The following is a 25,007-nucleotide window of genomic DNA, read 5'->3' on the forward strand; positions in this document are numbered from 1 at the left end:
GTGGGCGCCGGCGCGGTGGGCCGCAGCGCGGGGTCACCATGGCGGAGCTGCAGCAGCTCCGCGTGCAGGAGGCAGTGGACTCCATGGTGAAGAGCCTGGAGAGGGAGAACATCCGGAAGATGCAGGTAGCGGCGCCGGGCCAGGGGCGCCCTCCGCTGAGCAGCCGGGGGCCGGGCCCTCCCCGCAGCCGCCTCGGGGGGCCTGCTCGGACCCGGGTGCGCTGCGGTCGCGGCGGCGGCGCAGGCCACACGCCTCGCGGGGCTTTTCCCGATGGGATGACATCCGTGCCCTCCCGCCGTGCGCACGGCCATTTCCCACTAATCCAGCCCGGCCGGAAGCGTGTGTGTCTGTAGGTCCGAGCTGGGCAGCTCCTCGTGGGAGACATTCTTCTCCCCTTCTCTCCCTTCATGGGCCGCCCCTGCCCCCCGCCCCTGTCCCCCACCCCGCCCTCGACAGCTCGAGGCCTAGACCGGCACGAGCCAAGGTGAAAGGCCAAGGTGAGAGACCGGAAAGACCAGCCTCCCTGATGGCCAGGACGGGCACCCATCCTGTCCCATCATACAGCGTGGCCTGTGTGACGTTCCTCTGTGAACCCTTCCGTGTTGTTTTGTGTCGGACGTGGCCAGCCTTTGCCGTGTCATACCAAAACCTCTGCCATCGGCTCAATTCTGACCCATAGCAAGACAGGGTAGAACTGCCCCTGTGGGTCTCGGAGGCTGTAACTCTTTTAAGGGAGTACAAAGCCTCGTCTTTGTTCCACGGAGCAGCTGGTGGTTTCGAACTGCTGACCTTACAGTTAGCAGCCCAACTCTGACCACTGTGCGACCAGGGCACCTGTGACCGGTAGTACAGAGCTGATTTTCAGAACATGGCGTCATCTGACCCACCCCAGCCATGGATGTAAACCAACTATCAATGAGCCGACAGCACAGAGTGTTTGTTATTAAACACTCCGACTAAGCACTACGGATAATTTTCCTGTTTGTGGTCCTGAGGCCTCGTTCCAGAGGGGCATGAAAGCAGAAGGCGGCTGGGGAGCCGCCAGTCTGTGTCGCAGAGGCTTTGATCCCTAACCCGACTCTGCTCTCCTTCCCCAGGGTGCCATGTTCCGGTGCAGCGCCAGCTGCTGTGAGGACAGCCTGGCCTCCATGCAGCAAGTGCACCAGTGCATTGAGCGCTGCCATGCGCCGCTGGCGCAAGCCCAGGCCCTGGTGACCAGCGAACTGGAGAGGTTCCAGGTGAGAAACGGCCCACGTGGAAGAGTATGGTGAGGAGACCCAGGAAGTTGTTCTTTTACAAGAGCTGACAAGCATTTGTTCAAGAATCTTGGCCTTCGTGACGTGACCCTTTTGATATTTGTGATGGACATAAGGCCAGAGTCTTCCTGTGACTTGAAAGTTGGGGGGAAGGCTTAGAAGTTGAAGACCAGAAATCAGACCATATTTCACTTTGGAAACAATGTGATACAAAGGCATTATGTTCATAACCATGCGTCTTAGGCCTTCCTCCCCACCCCACCCCACCCCCTTTTTTAATTTTTACTTTTTCTTGCCATAAACACAGTCTGTAGACTGTAAATATAAATAAAGCCTTCTGGATCCCAGAGGAACCTTGGGAGATAGGCCTGGTGACCCACTTTGAAATCAGCCACTGAAAACCCTACAAAGAGTTCTATACTTGACAGATGTTAGTCTACCCAGGAGGGGGTGGTGAAAATGTATATTGATTGATAAACAGCGTATTTTAAGACAGTAGCAGAATCTGCACGGGGCTGGACTAGGCCAGTATGAAAAATATCAAGATTAAAGCAAGACCCTGCTACCATTTTGTAAACGTAGACACCTACCCGAGACTGCCCCTAACGGCTATATCCGAATGGGAGAGCGCCTCCCTCAGAAGACAGTAGTCTCTGAGAGAGAGATTGTCGTTACTCTTGTGGGTTCACCGATGGCTCGTTCACCAGCCCCTCTAAGGTGACAGCAATGGCTCCATTTGTCCTCTGGAGTGAAAGACATCAACAATTTCACTTTATTTCCTTCCTCTCTGTACACGTCAGTAGAACTTGGGAAACAGGGCCTGTCCCTAACCCAGGGTTGAATAGCCTGAGGTCCTATGCCTGGGGGAAAGCAGCGGATGTTTTTATGGGATACGTTTTTACATTTTGCTCCTTCTGGATTCCTGCCATTGTGAAGGAGGGAGAAACCATGATTTCTCCAAAGTCAGAGAATTTCAAAGGGTTTCTTTGGGGTTCGTTTTGGCAGCTGGTTTTCAAAACGCACTTCTTAGGTTGCTGGATAATTTTATCCTTCCATTTTCCACCCTCTCCACTCAGACTCCCCCTGTGTCAGCGTGCTTTGCAGCGGTCGTTTCTCTGTCCTCGTCCTACGAGGCCTGTCTGCATCGTTAAAGTAGGTGGTCACTCGCCTTCTCTTTGGAACACCTATTAACTTGGCCTTCGGAATACCCACGCTCCTGCTGGCCCTCTTCCCTCCCTGACCACCCTCTCCCGGCCACGTTTGCTGATCCCGCCCCACCATCATTTGAGCACTGGCGTGTCCAAATCCATAGAATTTTTCTAGCCTCTGCTAGTCTTACACAGTAGCCCTAAGTGCCATCGACATGCTGACAATTCCTACATTCACACTCGAGACCAGACTTTGCACCTGCATGCCAGATTCATGTCACCAACTGCAATGATTCCACTTAGTTCTTTCTGTCTCTCCCCTGCCTAGGTGTGAGTTCTGCCAGGGCGGGGACTGTTTTACTTACGCCTGCGTTTCCCAGCAGAAGATGCTGGGCACATAGTAGATGCTCAGTGATGCTTGTTGAAGTCAGTTTTTCTGTAGCATGGACAGACATGAAGGAATCAACATGTTTGTAAGTCTTTCCGTAGTTTGGGGCCTCTAAGCTCCAGGAACCTCCACTTCCTGGAAGCACTGTATACAATTCATTCCATCATGTGCCTGCTTTCTGGATTTGATAGCTCTGGACCCATCTGCTACCACTCAAAAAAACCCCACTCACTGCCATCGAGTCGATTCCGGCTCATAGCGACCCTACAGGACAGGGTAGAACTGCTGCCCCTGTGGGTTTCCGAGACTCCATAGTCTTAGGTAGAAACCAGACCCGTTGCCACGAAGGCCACAGCACCCCACGTGTGTCCGACGAGGGGTGCTCTCATAGGGCTTTCCATGGCTGGTTTTTTGGAAGTAGATTACTGGGTCTACTCGTGGATCTTGGAAGTGGATCACTCATCCAAGGCTCTTCTGAATAGATGGAACTACTAACCTTTCAATTAGTAACTGAGTGCTTAATCATTTACCCCACCCAAGAACTCCCACCTAACGTTGCATACCTGCACTGGAAACAGAAAGCAAAAACAATTGTCATCGATCAGTGCCAACTCACGGCCACCTTGCCTGGTTAGAATAGAAAGTTGCACTACAGGGTTCTCTCTGGCTGATATTTTGGAAGTGGATCACCAAGGCTTTCTTCTGAGGTATCTCCAGGTGGATTCGAATGTCATCCTTTCAGTTAGTAGCACCACCCAGGGACTCCCAACTGCACTACAAGAAAAAAAAAAATCTGACTCCTAGTGACGCCCCTACAAGGCCAGGAGAACTCCCGTGAGTTTCTGAGACTGTCACGCTTAGGGAGTAGAAAGCCCATCTTTCTTCCACCGTGCAGCTGATGGTTTTGAACTGCTGGCCTTGCATTTAGCAGCCCACCACGTAACCACGATGCCACCACGGCTCTTCACTATCATGTCCCTTTAATGAATCAAGGTCATGTCCGAAGGTAATTTTCCCAAAAGATGTGTGAGAGAAAAAAAACATTATCTCATGATTCCATTTACCGCAATCTGTGAAGCCCTATCAAGTGGCAGAGCCTTATACCACAGGGCCTGGCACATGATAGGCACTCGGTAATGAGGCAGCTTCTCACCCTTCTCTGCCCCCTTCCTTCGTGCCACAGGACCGCCTGGCCCGGTGTACCATGCACTGCAACGACAAAGCCAAAGACTCAATGGATGCCGGGAGTAAAGAGCTGCAGGTGAAGCAGCAGCTGGAGAGCTGTGTGACCAGATGTGTGGATGACCACATGCACCTCATCCCGTCCATGACCAAGAAGATGAAGGAGTCCCTCTCTTCCATCGCAAAATAAATGTCTGCCAGAGGCCACTGGGGATCAGGGCAGGAATCTTTATAAAAAAGAAGAAGGGGAACTTGGGTCTTTTAAGTGAATTTTATGAAAGGGAAAAAAAAAAAAAGGATAGCAGCAAGTTTAAGGAATATCACCTGGCTCTGGACACCGGCTCTTTTATCAATTCTAGCTCACAGGAAGGAAATTGGGCAAGCTGGTGCTGTCATTTGGGTTGGAGGTCGTACGAGTAAGTTACGTGGAGTCTCAGTTGTATGTGGCAGGTGCTTATCCTGATCGTGGGTCTCTCCCTTGCTGTCCTGAGCCAGAGCCATCCCAGGGCACCCGAGTCTCCTGAGTTTACAGGTACCAGCATGCTGGCACGTCCCTCCAACCTGTCTGTAATCTGGTGGAGTTTTAGGAGTATTTCTGTTTCTCGCCAACCTCCTGTTTACAAGAAGTCTTGTCACCCCATTTTCCATAAGCTGTAAGACAAAATGCATGAGAACAATAATTCAGAAGAGGAAAATGGAAATGGAGGTCTTTGTTTCGTTCGGTTTTGTTTTATATGCAAGGGTCCGACAGTGATTCAGATGTCAAGTCGGGAGACAGGGTGGTTGGGATAAGATCTTTGAAAGGCTCTTTGGCCTCATCTGGCTCTCAAGATAGGCTGTTCTTGAAATTGGCACACATGGACTCTCAGCACAGACACTGCAAAAACCTGAAAGAGTGTCCCTCTGGCTGTGGGAGGCAGAGCTTCCTTTCCACTGGCCGTCCTGGTGGCCCCAAAGCTGTGTGCAGCAGTGACAGGACCATCTCTTCCCCTGGAAGCAAAGGGGGTCTGGACAGTGAAGTGTGTACCAGTAACTGTTAATGAACACTAAGAGGGAAACTGGTGGCAGCCGAAAGAAATGAAAGCCGAAACAGGACATTACTTACTGGTTCATTGAGTCGGCCCAACTCAAGGTGCCCTTTTTGTGTACAACAAAACACATCTTGCCAAGCCTGTGCAATCGCTGTGATCACTGACGTGTGTGGTCCCAGTGTCTGTCTCACAGAGGGTTTCATTTTTGTTGGCCCTCTCCCAAACAGAATGCCTTCTTTTAACTGATGGGTCTTTCCTGGTGGCATGTCCAACTGCTTTCTTATCCCCTGTGTTATCAGAGTCCTGTTAGCCAATCTCCCGGCAACAGGACAGTCGAGGGAGAAAAAGTGAGTGAGTGACTCAGGGGTAAGGGAGACCTGTGACTCTTCTAGAGCCAAGGAGGGCCACCCCATTATCAAATGCCACTTTCTTTCTGCCCAAAGCCTCTAGTGTGATGTTCCTACTTCAGTGACACCTTATTTCCATAAGGGACATGTCACCTTTCTACCAACTTAATACCTGAAGTGTGATAATACGGCCTGTCTGCTGTTTCAAAACTGTGATATATTTTCCTAGTGGTTTAATTAAAAGAGTTTTACTTTTCCCCACCCTATTGTGTTTCTTTCCTCATAGCTGAAACTTGTCTTACATAACTTTCTCAGGGCTTGTAATGTGTGAGAAGAGTTTTATGAAGACAACATACAGAAGAGTGATAGTAGTTACGTGTGTGCAGTAGTATTTCGTTGAAAACAGGGAAAACTTTGAGGAAGGCTGGGGAAGTCTTAATGTAAAAAAAACTGTTTAAGGAACTTTTAAAGAACAGTACAATACAAAAAAACAAACCCAGTATAATATCCATGTAAGGTCTCTAGTCTCAGCTAGACACTAACAGCAATAAGTATAAATGATATATTGATCCCCTCAAGAAAATTCAATGTGTAGGATTTTAAGTATCAAGAGAATATAAAATGTGAGTTTTAAGTTCTTAATTATAATTGGTATTTAAGTAGAACCATCTATGAACATTAGGAATAAATTTAGTTTACGAGAATGACCTCTTGGAATCAACAAAGTGTATAAAGCAGAAATTACTAATCACTGTTATTCAGTCGATTTGGACTTGTAATCCTACAGCAGTTCTCAACCTGTGGGCTGCGACCCCTTTGGGGGTCGAATGATTCATAGGGGTCACCCGATTGATAACTAGCAAAATTACAGTTATGAAGTGGCAACAAAAATTCTGGTTGGGGGGTCACCACAACATAAGGAACTGCATTAAAGGATCACGGCATTAGGAGGGTTGAGAACCACTGCTCTAGAACAAGATAGAATTGGACCTGTGGGATTCAGAGAAAGTAATTCTTTACAGGAGCAGAAAACCATCTTTCTGCCATGGAGTGGCTGGTGGTTTCGAACTGCAGACATTGTGGTTAGCAGCCCAACTCATAACCACGACACCAGTTTAAAGCAGAAATAGCCCTTTTTCTATTTGGAGTAAATTCGCAACTGGGAACAAGTTGGGGGTCATCTTTGACGCTGTGTGCTGGACATGAAAATTCAGTTCTTCATAATAGACTTGTGTCTTGCACTTTACATTTTATATATAGGGGCAATATAGCCCAACAACCGCCATCAAGTTGATTCTGACTCAGCAACCTTGTATAGGGTCTCCAAAGAGATAAATGTAAAATGTATATATGTATTCAAGGCTGTACATCTTTACAGAAGCAGATCTACAGGGGCAATGTATTCTGGGGCCTTCCATCAGGAATTTGAGGGTGCTTTAAAGTGTGGGTACTTAAGAACTCAAGATACAGAGACTGAGGCTCTTAGGGTGAAAAACTCATTCATGTAACCGGAGCCCTTGTCTTGATGCTATGTTGTGAGATAAATGCCAAAGGAATATCTATAATGGAATTCTTGCAGGCCAGAAACCCTGCTGATTGCTGGCCAATGCACCGCAAGCATATTCAGCCGCCTCCCTTTCATCAGTGGAGCGTGACACGTGCCGATGATGCTGAGCAGTTTTCAAAGGCACTTCAAGACTAAGACGGACCAGCAAGATAGGCTTAGCTATCTACCGTGCTTCCAAAAAATCAGCCTCTAATACCCTGATCCCGTTGTGCACGGGTTTGCCTTAACTCGGGCAAATTGAACATTTGGTGCATAAGAAAAAATTAAGTGAATGTAACTCAGAAACCTCAGGACCGGATGTTTAATTTTATACAAGAATGAACCGGTATTAACTGAATCTGATTACACAGCTCATTTGAAAGGTGGTTTAGTCATGGAGTGGGAAGAGAGAAAGAAAATGTCCTGAAATTGATTGTGGTAATGATCGTACAATTCTTCTTGACATGATTGAACGATTGAATTGTATGAAGTAGAAAGATCATGTGCCAATAAAACAGGTGGGGTGGAGGGAAGTGAACCGGAACTGAGGATCGCTCCCTGGCCAATCCCTTACCACGCAACCGGAAACTCAAAGCCGAGAGCCACGTTCCGGGTAAAGTATCGCGAGGTGAGACGCCATCTGTCTATTGGCTAACCGGACCAGTGACGTCAGACGCCAAGACGCCGACCGACCGCGGGAGCGTGAGAGGAGCCGCGAATTCTGTTTCAAGGCAGCGCTGACCCTCCAGAGAAGACACAATGAGCAAGGCTCATCCGCCCGAGTTGAAAAAGTAAGTGCCTGTCAAGGCCAAGTCGAAGTGGTAGCCTCCCGGTGAGCTACAAGTGCTTTCGACCCCCCGTTTCCCGTCTGCGCGCCCCGGCGGCGTAGGCCGAGGAGCGCGGGCCCCCTGCGCCTCCCCTCCTTCCAGCCCGCGGCCGCGCAGCCGGGTTTCTAAAGCAGCGAGGGCGCCCCCGTTCCGCCTGGGGACCTTCCGGGCCCCCGAGCTTCCCACCTCACATCTCCACGGGCTGCCCTTGGCTAGGGCGCCGCGACACCCCCCTTTGTGGAACGTGCGAGTAGCGTCGTGCTCCGGCTAAAGTGGCTGCCGTGCAAGCCTTGGATAGGAGGAGACAAAAGCCGCTTGCATCCTAGAGAGTGGGTTGTGCTGTTTGAACATTTACATGTAATTACAATTCCTGGCCTCTTATGCAGATTTAGACTTGGCTTTCCCTGGCCTCGTATGCAGATTTAGACATGCTCTGATCAGCAACGTTGTGTGAGACCGTTTTGCTCATCCCAGAAGGCCGGGCGTTTTTGTAATTTTTCCTGCACTCGGTAGACCTCGAAACCGGACTCTGTAAACAGGCCAGCCTGCTTTATCAGGACCCGCAGTTTGAAGCTTTTAACTTTTCAAACGCTGCTTGACTGGACATAGCTCGTGGTGTGTCTCCTAAGTCTTGTATGTCTGGGGGGTTGGTGGGGGGTTTTTTAATGCTGAGATGCTTGCTGGCGTCGCTGGGTTGCCCCAGGGATCACTTTCTGGTCCGCCATCCAGGTCTGCTCTATGTATAGTTCCTTTGTTGACGACGCTTGAAGTCAGAGGGAAGAAAAAGCTCTTCTCGGTTTTACGTTTAAATGCACATTTGGTGCTTGATACAATTAATGTTATCAATTGATTGTTACAAGAGCTGTAAGAACCCCCAATAAGATTATTTTTTTAATAAAATAAGTGCACATTTGTATCCAAGCCAGCCTTTGTATGGAATTTGCGCTTTTAATGTGTAGGCCTAACATTAAGAAAATTAGAAATTGTCGCAAAAATACTTGCTGAAATTCATTCTTTTGTTGGTGGGTGCACTTGGATCCCCAGGCTACATCAGAAACCGGTGAAATTGTGTTTACTTTTTTAATAAAAGGATCATGCTTGCATTTTAGGGTTCATTTCCCATTCTTAATATGTTATTTGAGAGGATGAAACTAGTTTTGAAACTTTGCTCATCTAACCCCTTTGTTTAATGAGTTAGAAAATTCTGTCAGTTCTGCTTCTAAAATGTCAAAACTTGTACCCCCTCCTTTGCTTTATTGGAGCCTGGTGGCTTAGGGGATATTCCTGCGGCTGTGATGTGAGAGGTCAGTAGTTGGAAACCACAAGGGAGAAAGACAGGGCTTTTCTCCTCTAAACAATTGCAGTGTTGTAAAGTTGCTGTGAGTAGGGACGGTTCATGCAGAGTCTCGTTTTGGTTTTTTGTTGCTTTCTTGCAAGCATCATCATCTTTCACAACTTTGTGCTTTCCTCCCTGTTGGCATTGTCTTGTAAGTATTGGACTGCTAACCACAATGCCACTGGGAAGGAGAAAAGTGAGGCTCTGCTCCCATAAAGATTTACAGCCTCAAGAACCCTATCTAGGATTGCTAGGGGGTTGGTTTGCCTTGGTTTAGTGGTTTTAGCATAGCTCAGTGGTTCTTAATTTTATATATTAAAGTGTATTAATATATAAATATTATATAATAATATATAAATATTAATTGGACATGTTTTGATTCGTACTTCCATCATACCTTGGCATTTATCTACGGGTTAGTTCTTCTCTGCTATGCTATACCTATGAATCGAATTCCTGATTTTCTAGCTTCAGAGTAGCTGGAAGAGAACAAATGAATTTGATTGCAGGGTTTCATATTCTCATACTGTTGCTGAGAGGAGATTTTCTTTTAATCCAAATGGTTTCATTTCAAATGAACGTTCAATTTTGCCCGAGACCAGAATGACTAGATGGTGCCCAGCTATCATGGTAGAATATGTTGTTTATAGGAAAAGAATCTTGATCATAAGGGCAAGAGATGTGGAGCTGAGTTTCAAATTTTTGTGGAAATTAGTTTTTTCTGAAGCTTCTGAGGTTGAATTAATCCTTAAAACTATTGTCTTGGAATAATCTTTAAACCTAAATAAAAAAATAAATCCTGAAGTCTTCCAGCCAAACAGTAGTTTAACTTAATTTTTAAATTACGTGTGCCTTAAGCATTGTGCTTTTTAAAAGATATGACATGGGACCAAATTGATAACTGCAAAAAGGTTAGACAGAAACTTGAGGGATCGTGAGTTTGTGTTAATGAAGGAGGAACAATTTGGAGAAAGCAGGAGAATAGTTACACAGTTTTGGTAATCAGGACCCCTGAATTGTATGTGTAGAAATTAATGAATTATGATATGCTGTTGTACATGTTTTCAACAAAAATATATTTAAAGGAATATTGTGCTAAGGTATACCTATCCTGAACACTTAAAACAGCACTAATTATTTTTCCAGAAGTAAATTGCTTAATGGATTGGATGTGGTTTTGTTACCCGCTGGTGTCTTCATGGTTTGTTGGAATTAACAAAATGTAGCCAAATCTGTGTGTTTCTGTTGGGGCTATAAAATCCAATCACTGAAAATGAGGTTAGTATTGGTGGAGGAGTGGGTTAAGCATTGGGCTGTTAATTAACCACAAGGCCAGGAATTCGAGTGCATTCGCTTCTTTGCAGTGAGAAAGATGGGCTGCCTGCTCCCACAAACATTTTGATGTAGAAATCCTATGGAGAAAGTAATGTATACTTTTTTTAAAACTATCCCCTCCACACACAGGCTCATAAACTATATTGCTGTGTATTTTAGCTACTTTAGGTAGCTCCTTACTACCTCACTCTCTACATTGATAGGTTTTTACCATTTTAAATTTCATTGTTTCTATTGTGTAAATTGTACTGACTATACCTAATTCTATGCTTACTTATACTTCAATTTTTTTAATCAGCTAGTAATATTTACTTTCTTTTTTGCCAGATTTATGGACAAGAAGTTATCATGTAAGTGCTTTTTTTTAACCTTTTTTTTTTTTTTTGTCTTGACAATATATAATGTTCGGAACAATTTTGTAAAAATTTAGTACACTGTATGGATTGTAATGAGTTGTATGATCCCTTGATAAAATGGTTTTTAAAAAATATTTAGCACACATTGAACCATTAATTCGCATCCATTAATTAAACAGGCTTACAGAATCCTAACTAGATAATTTTATTTAGTTCCTAATATTTTAGAAGTTTAAACCATTTCAGACTTTTTACTACAAGGAGTCCCTGAGTCTCCTGCATCTGGGTTATGAACATCCAGCAGTTACAGACCAATCCCATAAAGCTTATTGTATTAAAATTTCAAGGTATATGTAGTGGCTTATAATTTTTTAAAAAAGGAGTCACTATGATGCAGCATGTAATTACTCCTGTACATTAACAGCATTAATTCTGTTCATTGAATTGGGTTTTGCTTGTTTTTGCTTAAAACAATAGGCAAGACTTTAGGGGGAAGATCCTGGTCTATTCCAGAAAGGTGAAAAATGAAACTAGTGTTTCCTTTGCAGCAAGCCTTTAAGGAAACAGCATGATGTATCTAACATAACTTTTTTTCCTTTTATAGTGAAATTAAATGGTGGCAGGCATGTCCAAGGGATACTTCGGGGATTTGATCCCTTTATGAATCTTGTGATAGATGAATGTGTGGAGATGGCAACTAGTGGACAACAGAACAATATTGGAATGGTGGTAAGTAAAGAGGGGGTTTCCCTTTAGTGCTTGCATTCTGGATTCTCCATCCTTCTTTTAGTTTAACTTAGCCGTCAGTCAGCTGCAATAATATCCCTCCCTGTCACCTGTCGGCAAGACCGCAACCATATGGAGCCCTCCAAGGTCTTTGGGTTTGATAGAGCTATTGAAAGTCACGTTTAGCCTGGTTCCAATTTAAAGGTCCCTAGTCCGTCATTAGTGCGATGGTTTCTCGGTCTTAAGTCCTCCTGGTTCCCTTGATTCTAATGTGAAGCCAAGATTAACTGCTAAATTTAGAGCCTTTATAATCACATTAGAAATTTTATAAGAAATTATTACCCCAGATCCATCCCCATAAGAGTTCTTTCCAATCCAGGACATACCTAAAAATAGTGGCATTGCAGGTTAGGTGTTGGGCTGCAAGCTATAAAGTTGGAGGTTCAAACCCACCAACCACTCCATGGAAGATGATGCTGTCAGCTCCTGTACAGTGTTGCCATCTCAGAAACCTTGCACCAGGGGTGCTATGAGGTGGCCTCAGTGGCAGTGGGGGGACATGCTTCAGGACCTCTGCGAGGTTATTTCAGTGGCTGTTTTGGGTTGTGGCAGCTCATAGTCTTAGTAGCAAGCTATATACCATATATACTTGTGTGGAGCCTGTGTTTTTCAGCATGTTTTTATGCAGTTTTCGTGGTAAAATTAGGTGCCTTGGCTGAAAACTCGGGTCGGCTTATAGTCGGGTATATACAATATTTTCAGTAGGCTTAAATTCACTAAGTAGCACTTTACCAAAACGATTTACATGCAACAAAAGGAGTAAGATCATGGAATTATGGGCCTAATGACTTTAGGTTGAAAAATTGGGCCTCAAATACTGTGTCAAAAAAAGAACATTGTGAGATGGAAACATTCACCAACTAAGCTTATTTTCTATAACGTGAGAAGGCAAGAAAGAGTGTTATTACCCTTTTAAGGAAATGTTCTTATACATAATGGGTTTTTTAATGATGTTAAAAGGAAACCTCTTGGAACTAAAAATCAGTCATCTGAAATCGCTTCTCTCGGCAAGTCCGGGGACAAATTTGAAGGAGCTTGAAGGACTGACTAGGTTTTCATGTGTTGATCAGTTATGATCTTCATCAACTATAGTTAGAAGCTAGAAACTTAAGAGAATTAGCTAAGCATGTTGGTTAGCTTTTCAACATTTCCATTCCTAATTTACCAGAATAGAGTGTCAGTGGGCTCTTTCAATGTGCCTTTTTAGGGTTAAAAAAATATTGGCGGGGGGGCACCCCCACACCATACTCATTATGTGCCAGATTCTGGGACACTGCCCTCTATCCTGGTCCAGTCTGTCTGGTGTGGTTTGATCACATAGGAGTTTGTTTACTTTCCAGGTACCTATTGAGTTCTATATATATACTATTTTAGATACGTAGGGGTATTGTACCAAAGTCCCTGCCCACATGGAAAGTATATCTGAATGGGGTAAACAGTATTCGTATATGTATAAATAAACTAGAATGGAGGAAAAAATAGTTATAGACCTACTCTCTTAGCTGCCTGCAGCCAAATCTCCACTTTGTCTTCTTAATGCAAATACTTCTGTTTCTAATGTTGTTGGTTCTAATGTGTGGCCACCTTATGCGCAACAAGACACTGCCCAGGCTTGTGCCATCTTCACCACTGCTCCCACGCTTGAGCCTGCCAGTCCTCCCCGAGGACATTCCTCTTCCTTGCCTCTCCACTTCCCCAAGTGTGATGTTCCTTAAGGATTCCTCTCCCGACAACATGGCCAAGCAATTATTTCTAATACACGCTTTCTATTTCTCATCATCCCCCGATTTCTTTCACCGATACGACTCCTACTTGAGTTGGGTTTTGATCTACTGTTGCCAGTTCTCAACTGCTCCTTAGCCTTCCACGTAACCCTGGTGGCACACCATCGTGAAGTGCTTGGCTGGTAAAGTGAATGGTTAGTAATTCATACTCACCGGTGACGACTCCTGCCCCTCATGAGCTCAGTTAGCAGCTGTTTCATTTCTTCTCATACGTAACCTTCCTAGTCTTCATTTATGAAGTGCCTGAAGCGTGAAAGACCTTGTAACTTGTCTTCCAGCTTCCCTGAGCTGTCTGTCATTCAGTTTCATGCTGTTGCCCGAGCAGTAAGACTATCATTCCTTAAGTGTGACGCTTTTACTGGCTCATTGTTGGTTTCATAGTGCTTTACGCACATGCACTAATCTGGCATTAGAGGTCACTTGAGATTGATGCCAACATTGATCCCTATTCCCTTTTTTCCTTATTCCCTTTGTATTTTCATCTCCATTCTGTCTGAAGCTGCGTATTTACCTATCAGTTTTCTACCCAACTTTCAAGGCAGATAAATAAAAACACCCTCTTCATAAAGTGATTTAAGCCACTTCCTTTCTGTTCCCTAAATTTCTTTAAACTCCACATCAGAAGGTTCATGGAAAAACAAAAGATAATGGAATTTTCCCACTCTTTGAAGCTCCCTCATCATAAGTACCTGAGTAGGAGAGGTGAGCATGTATACATTTGGATGATCTAGTTTAGTAGAGGTAATGAGTTAGTGGAGACTTGCCATGCCATCTCAAAATGCTCAGTTTAGCCTTTAGCTAGAAAGATGTGCATCTCACCTAGACAGGGCTGTGTAGCTCAATATCACTCATTAAGATTTGACTAACACATTGCATTAGGTAAATCTAATCTGCTGCACAAAACCTCTTTACAGTGTTGAAAAGCAAGGAGTTACTTTGAGCACTAAGGTGCAGCCATGGAATTTCAATTGTCCTCAATCTGTTTAAAAGTTGAACATTGAAAAAAGGAAGACTGAAGAATCTATGCCTTTGAATTATCTAAAGTACCATGGACTGTCAAAAGAACAAACAGATCAGTCTGTCTTGGAAGCATTATAGCCAGAATGCTCCTTAGAAGCAAGGATGGCTAAACTTTATCTCTAGTGCTTTGGACGGGTCAGGAAAAACTGGTCCCTGAAGGGCTTGGGGGGGTTGGGTAGGAAGACCCTTTCCACAAGGTGGGCTGACAGTGCTCAGGCACAGGGACAGTTGTGCAGGTGGCACGGGTCCAAGCAGTGTTTGGCTGTTGTACACGGACTTGCTGTCAGAACAAATGCAAGGGCACTGACAACTCCGTGACTTAAATTAACCCTCATCACTGACAGCAAGGTTGAATCACATTAATGCTTTGATAGAACTCTATCTTCATACTTCTAAGTGAATTGTTTTCCTGATTGTTTGTTTTGGGGTTTTTTAGGTGATAAGAGGCAATAGTATCATCATGTTAGAAGCCTTGGAGCGAGTATGATAGCTACGTTCAACATTCTATCTACATCAGTTGTTTCTACGCACCCCGCTTTACTACAGTGTAAAAATGAGGCTATGTACATTTTTCACGTTCAATTTTTTTTGTTAAATAAACTTTTATAATAGTAAAAAATGCTTCCTCTTGGATACTCTTTGAGTATAGAATTAAAACATTACCTTTTATTCTAGCATTTCCAACATGAATTTCACCTGGTGTTTTTAAGTTTTTATTTCAATCAATTGTCACTTATTACATGGAAGAATTTTACCAGAACTTTGCAAACAATGAACAAAGATAAGCCGGAAACATAAGTTCTGAAACATTCTCAAACTTTAGAAACTTAGAATTAGTAACTATTCTAATGACTTCCAAATACATCCACATTTGAAGTATAAGAGCAGTAAGACACAAGCAGTTAATGATGTAGTTCTTTATTTTAAATGGGTTTATTCCAGAGAAAAACCTTCCAGCGTGGTGGTCTTTGTAGACATGACAGCGAAAATGCAACCCACCATATATTCACCGAGTTCATTCTATGGCTCACCAGATTGGTAACTGGGGAGTTACTACAGATGGTTGTATTTATAAACATATCTTTAGGAAACTTCAATAAATGGGTAGGCCTATTTCTGTAATCTCGTAAAAATTGTAGGGAATGGAGTCTCAAATGGTACTTTCCATTTAAAGAAGAGTTTGCAGAAAAGCTGGAAGGTTCAAAATAAAGACCAGTGTGAAGTCCGATGCATTTTTTCCCCCCAGTTTCTCGGGGATTGTTTTTGTTTAATCTTCATTGATGTTGATAGACTTGGCGTTTTTTGCAGCCACACAAAGTTGACAGTAGAGCAGTGGTTCTGTAAATGCAGTTTCTAAACTAGCAACATCACCTGGGGACATTTTAATTTTGTCCCACTCCAAACCTACTGAATGAAACTCGGGGTAAGGTCCAACAGTGGTTCAACCAGCTCTTCAGGTGAGTCTGATGCCGGCTCAGGTTGGACCACTCCTGTAGCGCTGGCTTTCCTTCAGCCCTGGCACGGTTCTCACAAGTCTCTCCTAGGGAAAGGGTTAGAGGTCTGCTGTAGTAGCAGATTCTGATTATTTCTCCCAAGATTCTGTGAATACTGTATTCTATTAAGTGCCTGGTGACGCAGTGGTCAAAACGCTTGGGAGAAATGTGGCAATCTACTTCCATCAGATTTACAACCTGGGAACCCCATGGGGCAATTCTACTCTGCCCTTAAAGTTAACGAAAGTCAGAATGACTTAAAGGCCTTGCGTTTGGCTTAACATTGAGTAAGACATACCTGTTTTCCTCTGACAAAGCAAGTTAGAGTTGGAAAAAAGTACAGATTTGTTAATACCAATAACATTGGCATTCTAAGTAAAAATATTTCCCATCATTAGAAATTGCCCTAGATATCAGCAAAGAACCCAGGTGGTGCGGTGAGCAAAGCATTGGGCTGCTAACCACAAGGTCAGAGGTTCAAACCCATCAGCTGCCTCAAGAGATGGTTGGAACTAGCTGCGCCCATCAAGATTCAAATTGAGCCTCACAATGGACCTGGTCTCCTGTAGGAACACTAGGACTGAATGAACACAACCAGCAGTGGGTTCGGTTGGTGGCTAGTTCTAGTATCGCCACTTGCCAATATCTTCATTCAAACCACAAGACAGAAATATGAATGCCTCAACATATTTGTTGAGAATAAGATTAGAAAAAGCTGCCCTTAAACCAAGAATTTAATTGCTGCCTCTGTAGCAATTTGGCAGTTTTATCAGCAAATTAATATTCACAATTATATTTGTACTAAAGAAGAAATAATTTTCACTATATGATGTTCACTTACACCTTTTTGCTAAAATAACTCCTATCATCTGGAGGACCTCTTTTTAATAATGGTGCTTACTAACTTGGTTGCATTTAGTATTGTAACTTAGAATCTTTTGCTTGTTAAGTCTGGTAGCTATATCATTCCTGCTCAATGCATACAGACTTCTGATTTATCAATCACTCGTACTTGTCCTGTAATGGCCCTTAATGTTAGGTATATTTGTCCTCACTTTGAAATGACTCAACTAATCCCTGCTTGCAACAAATTCATAAAAACACCTTCATGTGTAGCTTTGTTCTGCATTGAAAGCTAAATAAGAATTAAATGCACCTGGTTGTGAATTACAATTTGACTTAAACGAACTGACCTTGTTCGTAACCAGGGATTGCCTATAGATATAGAACTAAATTTCCACCCTACAATCATGGGAAGATATATCTGCTCTTCAGATGATTCCGGTGAGCAGCCACAACTGAAGACCGCTGCCTTAAATGGGTATTACAGCAACCAATTTCTCACTCAGAATGCCACACTAGCTGTGATGGCAGCACACAGTGACCCAACGGCAGAGTAGAACGGCCCCGTGGGCTTGTTTCTTGGGCTGTACATCTTTAAGGGAAGGGGAAGCTTCAGCTTTCTCCCTCGAAGCGGCTGGGAGCTTCTAACTGCTGGGCCATGGTTAGCAGCCCAATGTGTATGCCACTATGCCACAGGCTCCTTACACTAGCTTTAAAGACAGATCTTTAACACTGAACACACATGACTCGGTGAGGTTTGATGCGTTCCGAATAGCCTACTCTACCAACTAGAGTTAAGTTGCCTTTGCCGTTGCTACTGACTCAAGAGTACCACTAAAGCTGCCGCTGGGAGAAATTCTCTGCAAAAAGGATCTGCTTTGCTAATGAAGTAGGTTGCTTAGGACTTTCTTGGTACTGAAATGCCGCTGTAGGCATTTTCACTCCTTGTACAGGAAGTATTTTACCTTTAATTGACCCAGCAGTCGAAGTCCACTGTCGAATTTATATTGGATCATTCTCAATCCTGGCTGCACATTAGAACTGTAAAAATCAGTGCTAAGGCCCCATCCGCAGTGCATGAAGTCAGAATCTCCAGTAATGAGTACCTATCAGTGTTGTTTAGGTTTGGTAATAAAATTCCAATTTCTTAAATCAATAACTTCAGACTGTATGGCATCGTAACGTTGGATTATTAAGACTTCTAAATTTCACCTCTAGTAAAAGGGATTGAAGGTCAAAAAACGGTCTGAAATCATAATGCCAGGCATACCCACCACCCCACTCCTGTAGTAGTTTTGATCTGACTGAAGATCATGTCCAGCTGTAACGACTATTCTCAAAAATGCTCTACAACCTGATTCAGAAGCCAAACCCACACCCTGAGACCTACCGAATTGGTCCCCAAGAGGAGTTTGGGAAGGTGTATTTTTAACAAAGCCCGGACGATTCTTACCATCAGACATTTGAAACACACTGCTTGTGGAGCCTGAAAGCAGTGAGGAAAGTGTGTCGATAGCAGTATGCCTCCCTGCTTAATTAAAACTTATTTCCTCATGGCCCAAAGGGATTACTTTTGTTAAGCAATGATAACGGCAAAATAGCTGGTTCAAAATCACCTCTGCTCAGAATTTATCATCTTTTTTTTGCCGAGAATAACCCATTTGGAACCAGAAAGGGACAAAGAGCTGGCGTGACTCACAGTTCGGTTTTAAGCTTTTCATATAAGCCCTCCTGGTCAACCATGTCTGTGTGCCCATTCCAGCGGTGGTAGGCCAGCAGAGCAGCGTTGTGGGCTCCAATGGCACTCATTTCCATGGCACTGGCCGCACACTCGATGCCGTTGAGATAGTAGAGATGATCATGGAGGACGATGGAGGGGCATTTCTCCGGAGGCTTATACTGAGGATATGCGAGCCATGGCTTTTTCACCGCATAATCATAGGACAGAAAGAGCTTTAAGATTTGCCTTTTACTAAGAGTGTCTTCAGAAAAAATCTTCCAAACGTGTGTCCCATCTGTAGTTGGCTCAGGCGTGTCCGGTTCTCTTACAGGGGACACAATGCCGATGCTGTTAATGAACAAATCTGGGTTATCAGTGGTTAGGACTGCAGTGAGATCAAATTTATTTAAGGCTCTGGCGCTAAAGATCGTTGTATTCAGTTCTCCCTTAACTAGAGTTGTCACTATGTGTTTGTAGTGCTGGTGGAATTCCTCGACTGCAGGATCAAAGTTGAGAAAGGTTATATTGGACATTTTTCGGTTCAATGGAGTGGCCACCAAGACGATGTCATAGAAGCCTGAGTGGACTTCAGATCCGGTTTGGTAGACCACTTCATACCTCTTAGTGGGACGCCCTAGAAGGAATACGGAAGCACACACGTTAGCGTTTCTAACACACGACCCTTCAGACCTCTAAAACTTGTAGGCAAACAGTCCCATCACTCGAAGGAATTCTTCCTTAAGATAATGGTTCCTTGTCGTTTTACCACTTTGCGGCCATTTGCCCACTCAACATGAAAAGAAGGCCGCCTCCACAAGTACAAAAGCAGCGGGAGTTTTTACGTATCAGGATATTTTCAAATCCCAAGAGTCAGGCTACTACTAATGTCCTTGAGCACCACTTGGGGGCGTTTCTACACGATATGACACGGTCCACTTGGAGCCCCCTCATTTGTTAGAGCAAACGAGAGATGGCAGACACGGGGCTTGTCTTCTCCCTGCTCTCACAGCAACAGCGAGAGAGACGTTCACGCTCACCTGTGTGCTTGCTCTTTGTTTTCTCCACGATGTACATTACTGAACCGGGTATAAGATTGCCTTTGGAAGCCTGAAGGAGCCCCGAGCAAACAAGTTTATTGCCACCTTCTACTGCCCAAAGGCCAGACTCCACACCGGCCAATGACACTGCCCCTATCAGTGGGAGAAAAAAGCATGTTTTGATTTTGACTTTGTAAGAGACCTTCTACCCTCACTCTCTTCCCCAGTGAGTTAGTTCTTCAGTTTCCCAGGACAAATGCAAGTCCTAACAGTGGTTAGGACTGGTTACATAATTTAAGGGGTCCATTGCAAAATGAAAATACACAGTCCCTTATTCAATAATTAAGAACTTCAACAGGCCATTTAACCAAACAAGACGGGAGAGGGGTAGAGATACTTCTTAGCACAAGACTCTCTTTGAACAGGTTACACACCCTTGGAGTCCTCCACCCACCAATAACGAGAAAAATTGAGTCATACCAAGCGGTACACAATCACAGTGACTGACTCAATCACATTGGCTGAATCATATATTACCAGTCATACCATGATCTTAGGATGTCAGAGCATCTTCAGATCTTCGTCCAAAGATCAATTTGATTATGAGTATGTTTCACTTACATTTCCATTAGCTGTTCGGGAGCAGCCCAACGGCACCTCGGTGTTATCCTCTAAATCAGCAGTTCTTCACGTTCAGGGTCAGACACCTCTGAGAATCGAACGCTTGCTTTCTCAAGCTTGGGGCTATTGACCTTTGCCAGGAGACCCCTCCTCTTACACAGTGTGACAACCAAAGATGTGTTTTCATTCTGGTTGTCTAATGGGCCCTCCACCCCACTCTCTTCCTAAGTAAATCTGTTCTGTAAATTCTGTTCCAAATGTTTTCAAATACAGCCAAATGACCCACCTCACCCCGGAGTTAAAAACCACTGAACTGATGAAAACTCAAAGCACTCTCCCTATAAAAACTCATATCTACATATAGACAATGTTGCCAACAACTTCTGACGTTTCTCAGAGAAAGGTAGCCTTCTCCAACTCCAGCATCAGGTAAGCCCCTTGGTGAAGTAATGTCCCTTACTGTTCCCCAGCTTACCCACAAAGCCGTTGATACTCAGGCTTTGTCCATAATTAACCCTCATGACAGGAGTAACAATTTCGTTGAGGAATTTCTCAGAGAAGCCCGCTTTCTCCAGGGTTTCAAGAAGGGTGCCGTTCAGCATTTGCAGGAAGCCGTCTCCTCCCAGCGCGTGCATTAACTTCTCTACACTGCTGAAGGCATAGTCGTGAGACTGGTAGCGGTAGATCCTTGTTCAAAAGAAGAGACATGGCCTTTAGACACCAAGCAACATGGAAGGAAGAGGGGATATAGGAGCTTAAGAACCATGCGAACTTCCTGATTTCCTTTTAATGGGCTTCCACTTATCACGTAAGGGAGACCCCGCTTAGTTATCCTATTGAGTCAAAGCTTTCCCAGGTTTTCTGGGAGCTCTTGGTCCCCTCCATTTTTCACAGTGCATTGTCTGTGGTATGCACGCTTTGTTGGCTGCAATCATATAATCCCTGGGAATGCCCTTGTTATCATTTGTCGTTAATTCAGAAGCACTCAGTTGTCTAAGATCAAAATCTCTTCTTACCACCAGCTCCAATCTTCTCTCTCCACCAAGGCCCAGCCCCTACCCAATCGAACTTCCCATCCCTCTGTGCCCTTATTGCTCCCTTCTGCTTCCCTCATTGGCCAGTAGCAAACCTCAACCATCTTCCTAACATCTGTTACTCTGTTCACTCACCTGATCAGGATTTATATTCAAACGGTTAAAATCGGTAACTGATCTACCTGCTTCTACTTTCCTTTAAACAATATGCTCTTTTTCTTTGAAACATGTGAATGTCTTCAAAATCACAAAATAGCTTGCCATTCACTTAATTTCTTTAAAATCTGGATTTATAGTTGCATATTAAATAAAATTCAAATCCGTTAGCCTGACTTTTAAAGAAAGAATCATGGGGCTTTAAAGGCTAACTTCCTGCTCCAGGGGTCCATAAAGAAAAGAAAAACAAAGCCGAAATAGGTAAAAAGAATTTGGCCAGAAATCACGTAGCAAATTTAAAGTTCAAGCCCGACGTGCCCCCTCGGCCCACCACCACAGGTGCACGCAAAGCCTCCACGTGAGAAAGCAGAACCACTCATTGTTCCCTCAGGGTGCACTCCGTCATCTCTCTCCCCACCACTGCATCCAGTCTTCCCTCCAACAGAAACACTGCCCACTCCTGGCCACAGAAAACCTCGATTTTTTTACAGAAAAGGGGAAGTCCTGCCTCCTCTCTCCAGAGGTGTCAGCTCTGCTGACTTCCCAGTCCACAGGGATATCAATGTCAAAAGTCCCATGCCACCCAGTCAGCACCAAAAATACTACTCTACATTGAAATACGAGGGGGTACCCCTACAAAAATGGGGTTTTTTCCCCAAAATGTTATGTATTTAATTTTTCTTTACAAAACAAACTAATCACCTTCAAAGTACTCTCCATTACACTTAATACATTTGTCAAATCTGCGATTCCATTCTTGGAAACATTTTTCAAATTATCTGTTTGGATGGCTGACAGCACCTCGTTTTTTCTTCACCTCTTCTGTCATCGCTGTCCTTCCATGTCCCTCTTCAGTTGCAGAGACAAAACGAGGACAGGTGAGTCAAGTGTGTGGGGCAAGAGAGGCATGCTGTTTTTTTGCCAAAAACCAGCACACTAAGATTCCCCCATCTGCCACAAATGAGGCCTTTTTTGTCACACACTGTTACGCAATCTTTTCAGAACCTCTAAATCAGTGGTTCTCAACCTGTGGATCGCGACCCCTTTAGGGGTCGAACGACCCTTTCACAGGCATCACCTGATTCATAACAGAAGCAAAGTTCCAGTGATAAACTAGCAACGAAAATAATGTTATGGCTGGGGAGTCACCGCGACATGAGGAACCGTAGTGAAGGGTCACGGCATAAGGAAGGTTGAGAACCACTGCTCTAAATAAAAAGCTTGATCAACAGTCTGACCTGGTGGAATGAACTTCAAATGTCCCTCAATAAAGAGATGGGGGCGAGATGACGATGGTGTCTTCCATTGGCTTGATTGATGTTTGGTTTCGGGGGTCAAAAGAATAGCACTAAGTCTCCTCACCTCTAATGACCTTGGAAAAAAAGTCTGGGTCACTTCGGAGCTGTTCTTTCACAGCACAGCATGTTTCCACTCCACGATCTTTTTCCTGGTCAGTCAGAACCCGAGGCACATATTTCACAGCAACCCTTCTCATTCCCAAATCTTCTGGTAAAATAAATAGTCCAGATAAACTTCCCCATCTCTTCAGTGGCCCGTCATCAGTCTTCGAGTACAAGTGTATGAATTTTGTCAACATTTTCGTCCATACAGGAAGTTGACGGACATCCAGAACAAGGTTTGTCATCAACATTTCACCTTTTTAAAAATGAGAATACCACTTGAGTTTTTCCCATAGTGATGTCCTTATAAGCTGTGTTCAACATCACAACAGTTTCTGCAGCATTTTTCCTGAGCAGGAAGCAAAAGTTCACAGCCAGACACTGTTCTCAAAAAAAAAAAATCACAAAACATGAGGTTCAAGTAAAACTGCTTTTACAAAAAAATATTCGCTGTGACCAGAGAGAGCTTTCCCACAGGACACCACTGGGTGCGCTAACTCAGAGCAAGTTGCTCTAAGCTTGCCCAGGGGAAAAATGTGTACTACAAAAGCTCCACTCAGCAGAGCTGTTTTCTGTTTTGGGGGTACCCCTCATATTAACTGGCACGATGTAAAGTAATATTTTGGGTGCTGAAGGAAATCGAGGTTTCCTTTATGGATTTAAAGAAAGTTTGCACAAATTGTTTCACGTGGTAAATCCAGACAGTTAGTTGTTCCTGACGTTGCGAGTGATACAAAGATGAAAAAGATAAAAGTATGGTTCCTTTCCCTTAAGGAGCTTATACTTAGGGACAAGGGACAAGGCACAAGTACAGACAAGGAAATAAAACGAAAAAAGAGATAAGTGGCTAAGAAAGATCACTATAGCACCAACAGAGATCATGGGAGGAGAGTTTACTCCAAGCTTCTCAGAATAAACTCAATTTATCAAAGAGCTGCAAAAATTTCAGTATCTTTCAACTCCATTTTCCCATCAATTTTGTGAAGCACCCTCCCTAATCCCACCGCCCCCAATAGATTCAATATTGTCTATGTAAATTACTAGGTCATATTCAACAGAATAAAAATGAAGTTCTGTACGGAAATTGATTAGATATCAGTGCCAAAATTGAGAATGCAAAAATAACTCCTTCCAACCACATCATTTAGCTAACAGAGGAGATTGGGAGATGGAGGGTAAAAACACCGGTTCCTTCTCATGAAAAGAAGCATAATCTCCTGATAAAACAGTAGCCAACGGAGTACCCTATCCATGGGCACCATAAAAACTTCTTTCCCATCCGGGTGCCCACCAATCACACTCACTCAAGGCTCCTGAGGCTTCCCAAAGGGTCAGATGAGGCACTACCTGTCTGTACCATAAACACAGTGTGCACTTACAAATTTTTACGATACTAGTTGCATTAGAATATTATTAAGAAGCCAAATTTACAAGTAACTAGTAGTCTCTGCTTACAAAGAATTTTCCTTCTTGAGCTCTATTTGTATAAACCAGCGGTTCTCAACCCGTGGGTCGGTCGCAACCCCTTCAGGGGGTTGAACGACCCTTTCTCAGGGGTCGCCCGGTTCATAACAGTGGCAATAATTTTATGGCTGGGGGTTCCCCACCACATGGGAAACTGTATGAAAGGGTCGCGGCATGAGGAAAGTTGAGAACCACTGTACAAACCATTAACAGTTGCCCGTACATTCTATTTATTCATCCATTACGCATTCAACAAATACGCCTGGAACACCTACATCCGTTCTGGGCACAGATGATATGGGGGTCAACTCAACAGACAAAAGAAAAGCCCTGCCCTCAAAAAGCTCTATGTTCCAGGCAAGGGAACAACAACAAAAAAAGATTGGATGCAAATAAAGTACTAACCAAATAAAAGAGGATAATTCCTAGGGACGAACATAAATCAGAGAATGAAGACTGGGAGTGCCTGGGCTTGGCAGGGTTGCAGTTCTGTACAGGATGGGGCCAAGTGCTCAGGGAAGGCCTTCTCTGTGATCAGCCCTCCAGAAAGACAACACACACAAGCCTGCAGACAGACAGCTGAGTGGGGAGAGGTCAGGCTTAGATAGGAGCAGTGCAAATGCCAAACAGCAGCAGCGTATCCAGTGTGAGGTCAAGAACTGAACTTTACTCGGAGTAATTTGGTCTTATCCTGGGTTCCTAAGAATAATGAGAGCAAACTCCAATTTTTAAAAATGTTCTGGACAAATGAGGTTATCCATTAGACTTTAAGAGTTTGTACTAACGAGTGGATGCTGAACAAACTAGAAAGACTATCATTTGGTCTGTTATCAACTGAATGGAAGATGGAAGGGCATCATGATTCAATCAATCATACCTATACAATGAGGCTCAAGG

General features: G+C 44.0%; 3 protein-coding genes across 3 annotated transcripts in view; 2 read left to right on the forward strand and 1 right to left on the reverse strand.

Moving 5' to 3' along the window:
* Positions 1-12: 12 nt before the first annotated feature.
* On the forward strand, positions 13-5,613 carry FAM136A (family with sequence similarity 136 member A). The gene is made up of 3 exons (XM_004710239.2): positions 13-125; positions 1,098-1,238; positions 3,976-5,613. Exons 1-3 carry the CDS (start codon positions 39-41, stop codon positions 4,162-4,164), a joined length of 417 nt encoding a protein of 138 aa, XP_004710296.1. The 5' UTR covers positions 13-38; the 3' UTR covers positions 4,165-5,613.
* Positions 5,614-7,582: 1,969 nt separating this feature from the next.
* Positions 7,583-14,978, forward strand: SNRPG (small nuclear ribonucleoprotein polypeptide G). The gene is made up of 4 exons (XM_030886678.2): positions 7,583-7,689; positions 10,724-10,746; positions 11,357-11,481; positions 14,779-14,978. Exons 1-4 carry the CDS (start codon positions 7,658-7,660, stop codon positions 14,827-14,829), a joined length of 231 nt encoding a protein of 76 aa, XP_030742538.1. The 5' UTR covers positions 7,583-7,657; the 3' UTR covers positions 14,830-14,978.
* Positions 14,979-15,042: 64 nt separating this feature from the next.
* PCYOX1 (prenylcysteine oxidase 1) overlaps positions 15,043-25,007 on the reverse strand; it is a 29,767-nt gene continuing 19,802 nt past the window's right edge. Inside the window, exons 4-7 of the mRNA XM_013006536.2 lie at positions 20,532-20,743; positions 19,436-19,588; positions 18,378-19,032; positions 15,043-15,882 (exon numbers count right to left, since the gene is read on the reverse strand). Coding sequence (XP_012861990.2) covers positions 15,870-15,882; positions 18,378-19,032; positions 19,436-19,588; positions 20,532-20,743 — 1,033 coding nt within the window. The 3' untranslated portion in view covers positions 15,043-15,869. The remainder of the gene's footprint in view (positions 15,883-18,377; positions 19,033-19,435; positions 19,589-20,531; positions 20,744-25,007) is intronic.

Source organism: Echinops telfairi, unplaced genomic scaffold (genome assembly GCF_000313985.2).
Source record: "Echinops telfairi isolate 266 unplaced genomic scaffold, ASM31398v2 ScPeMD7_2573;HRSCAF=3158, whole genome shotgun sequence".
Lineage (NCBI taxonomy): Eukaryota > Metazoa > Chordata > Mammalia > Afrosoricida > Tenrecidae > Echinops > Echinops telfairi.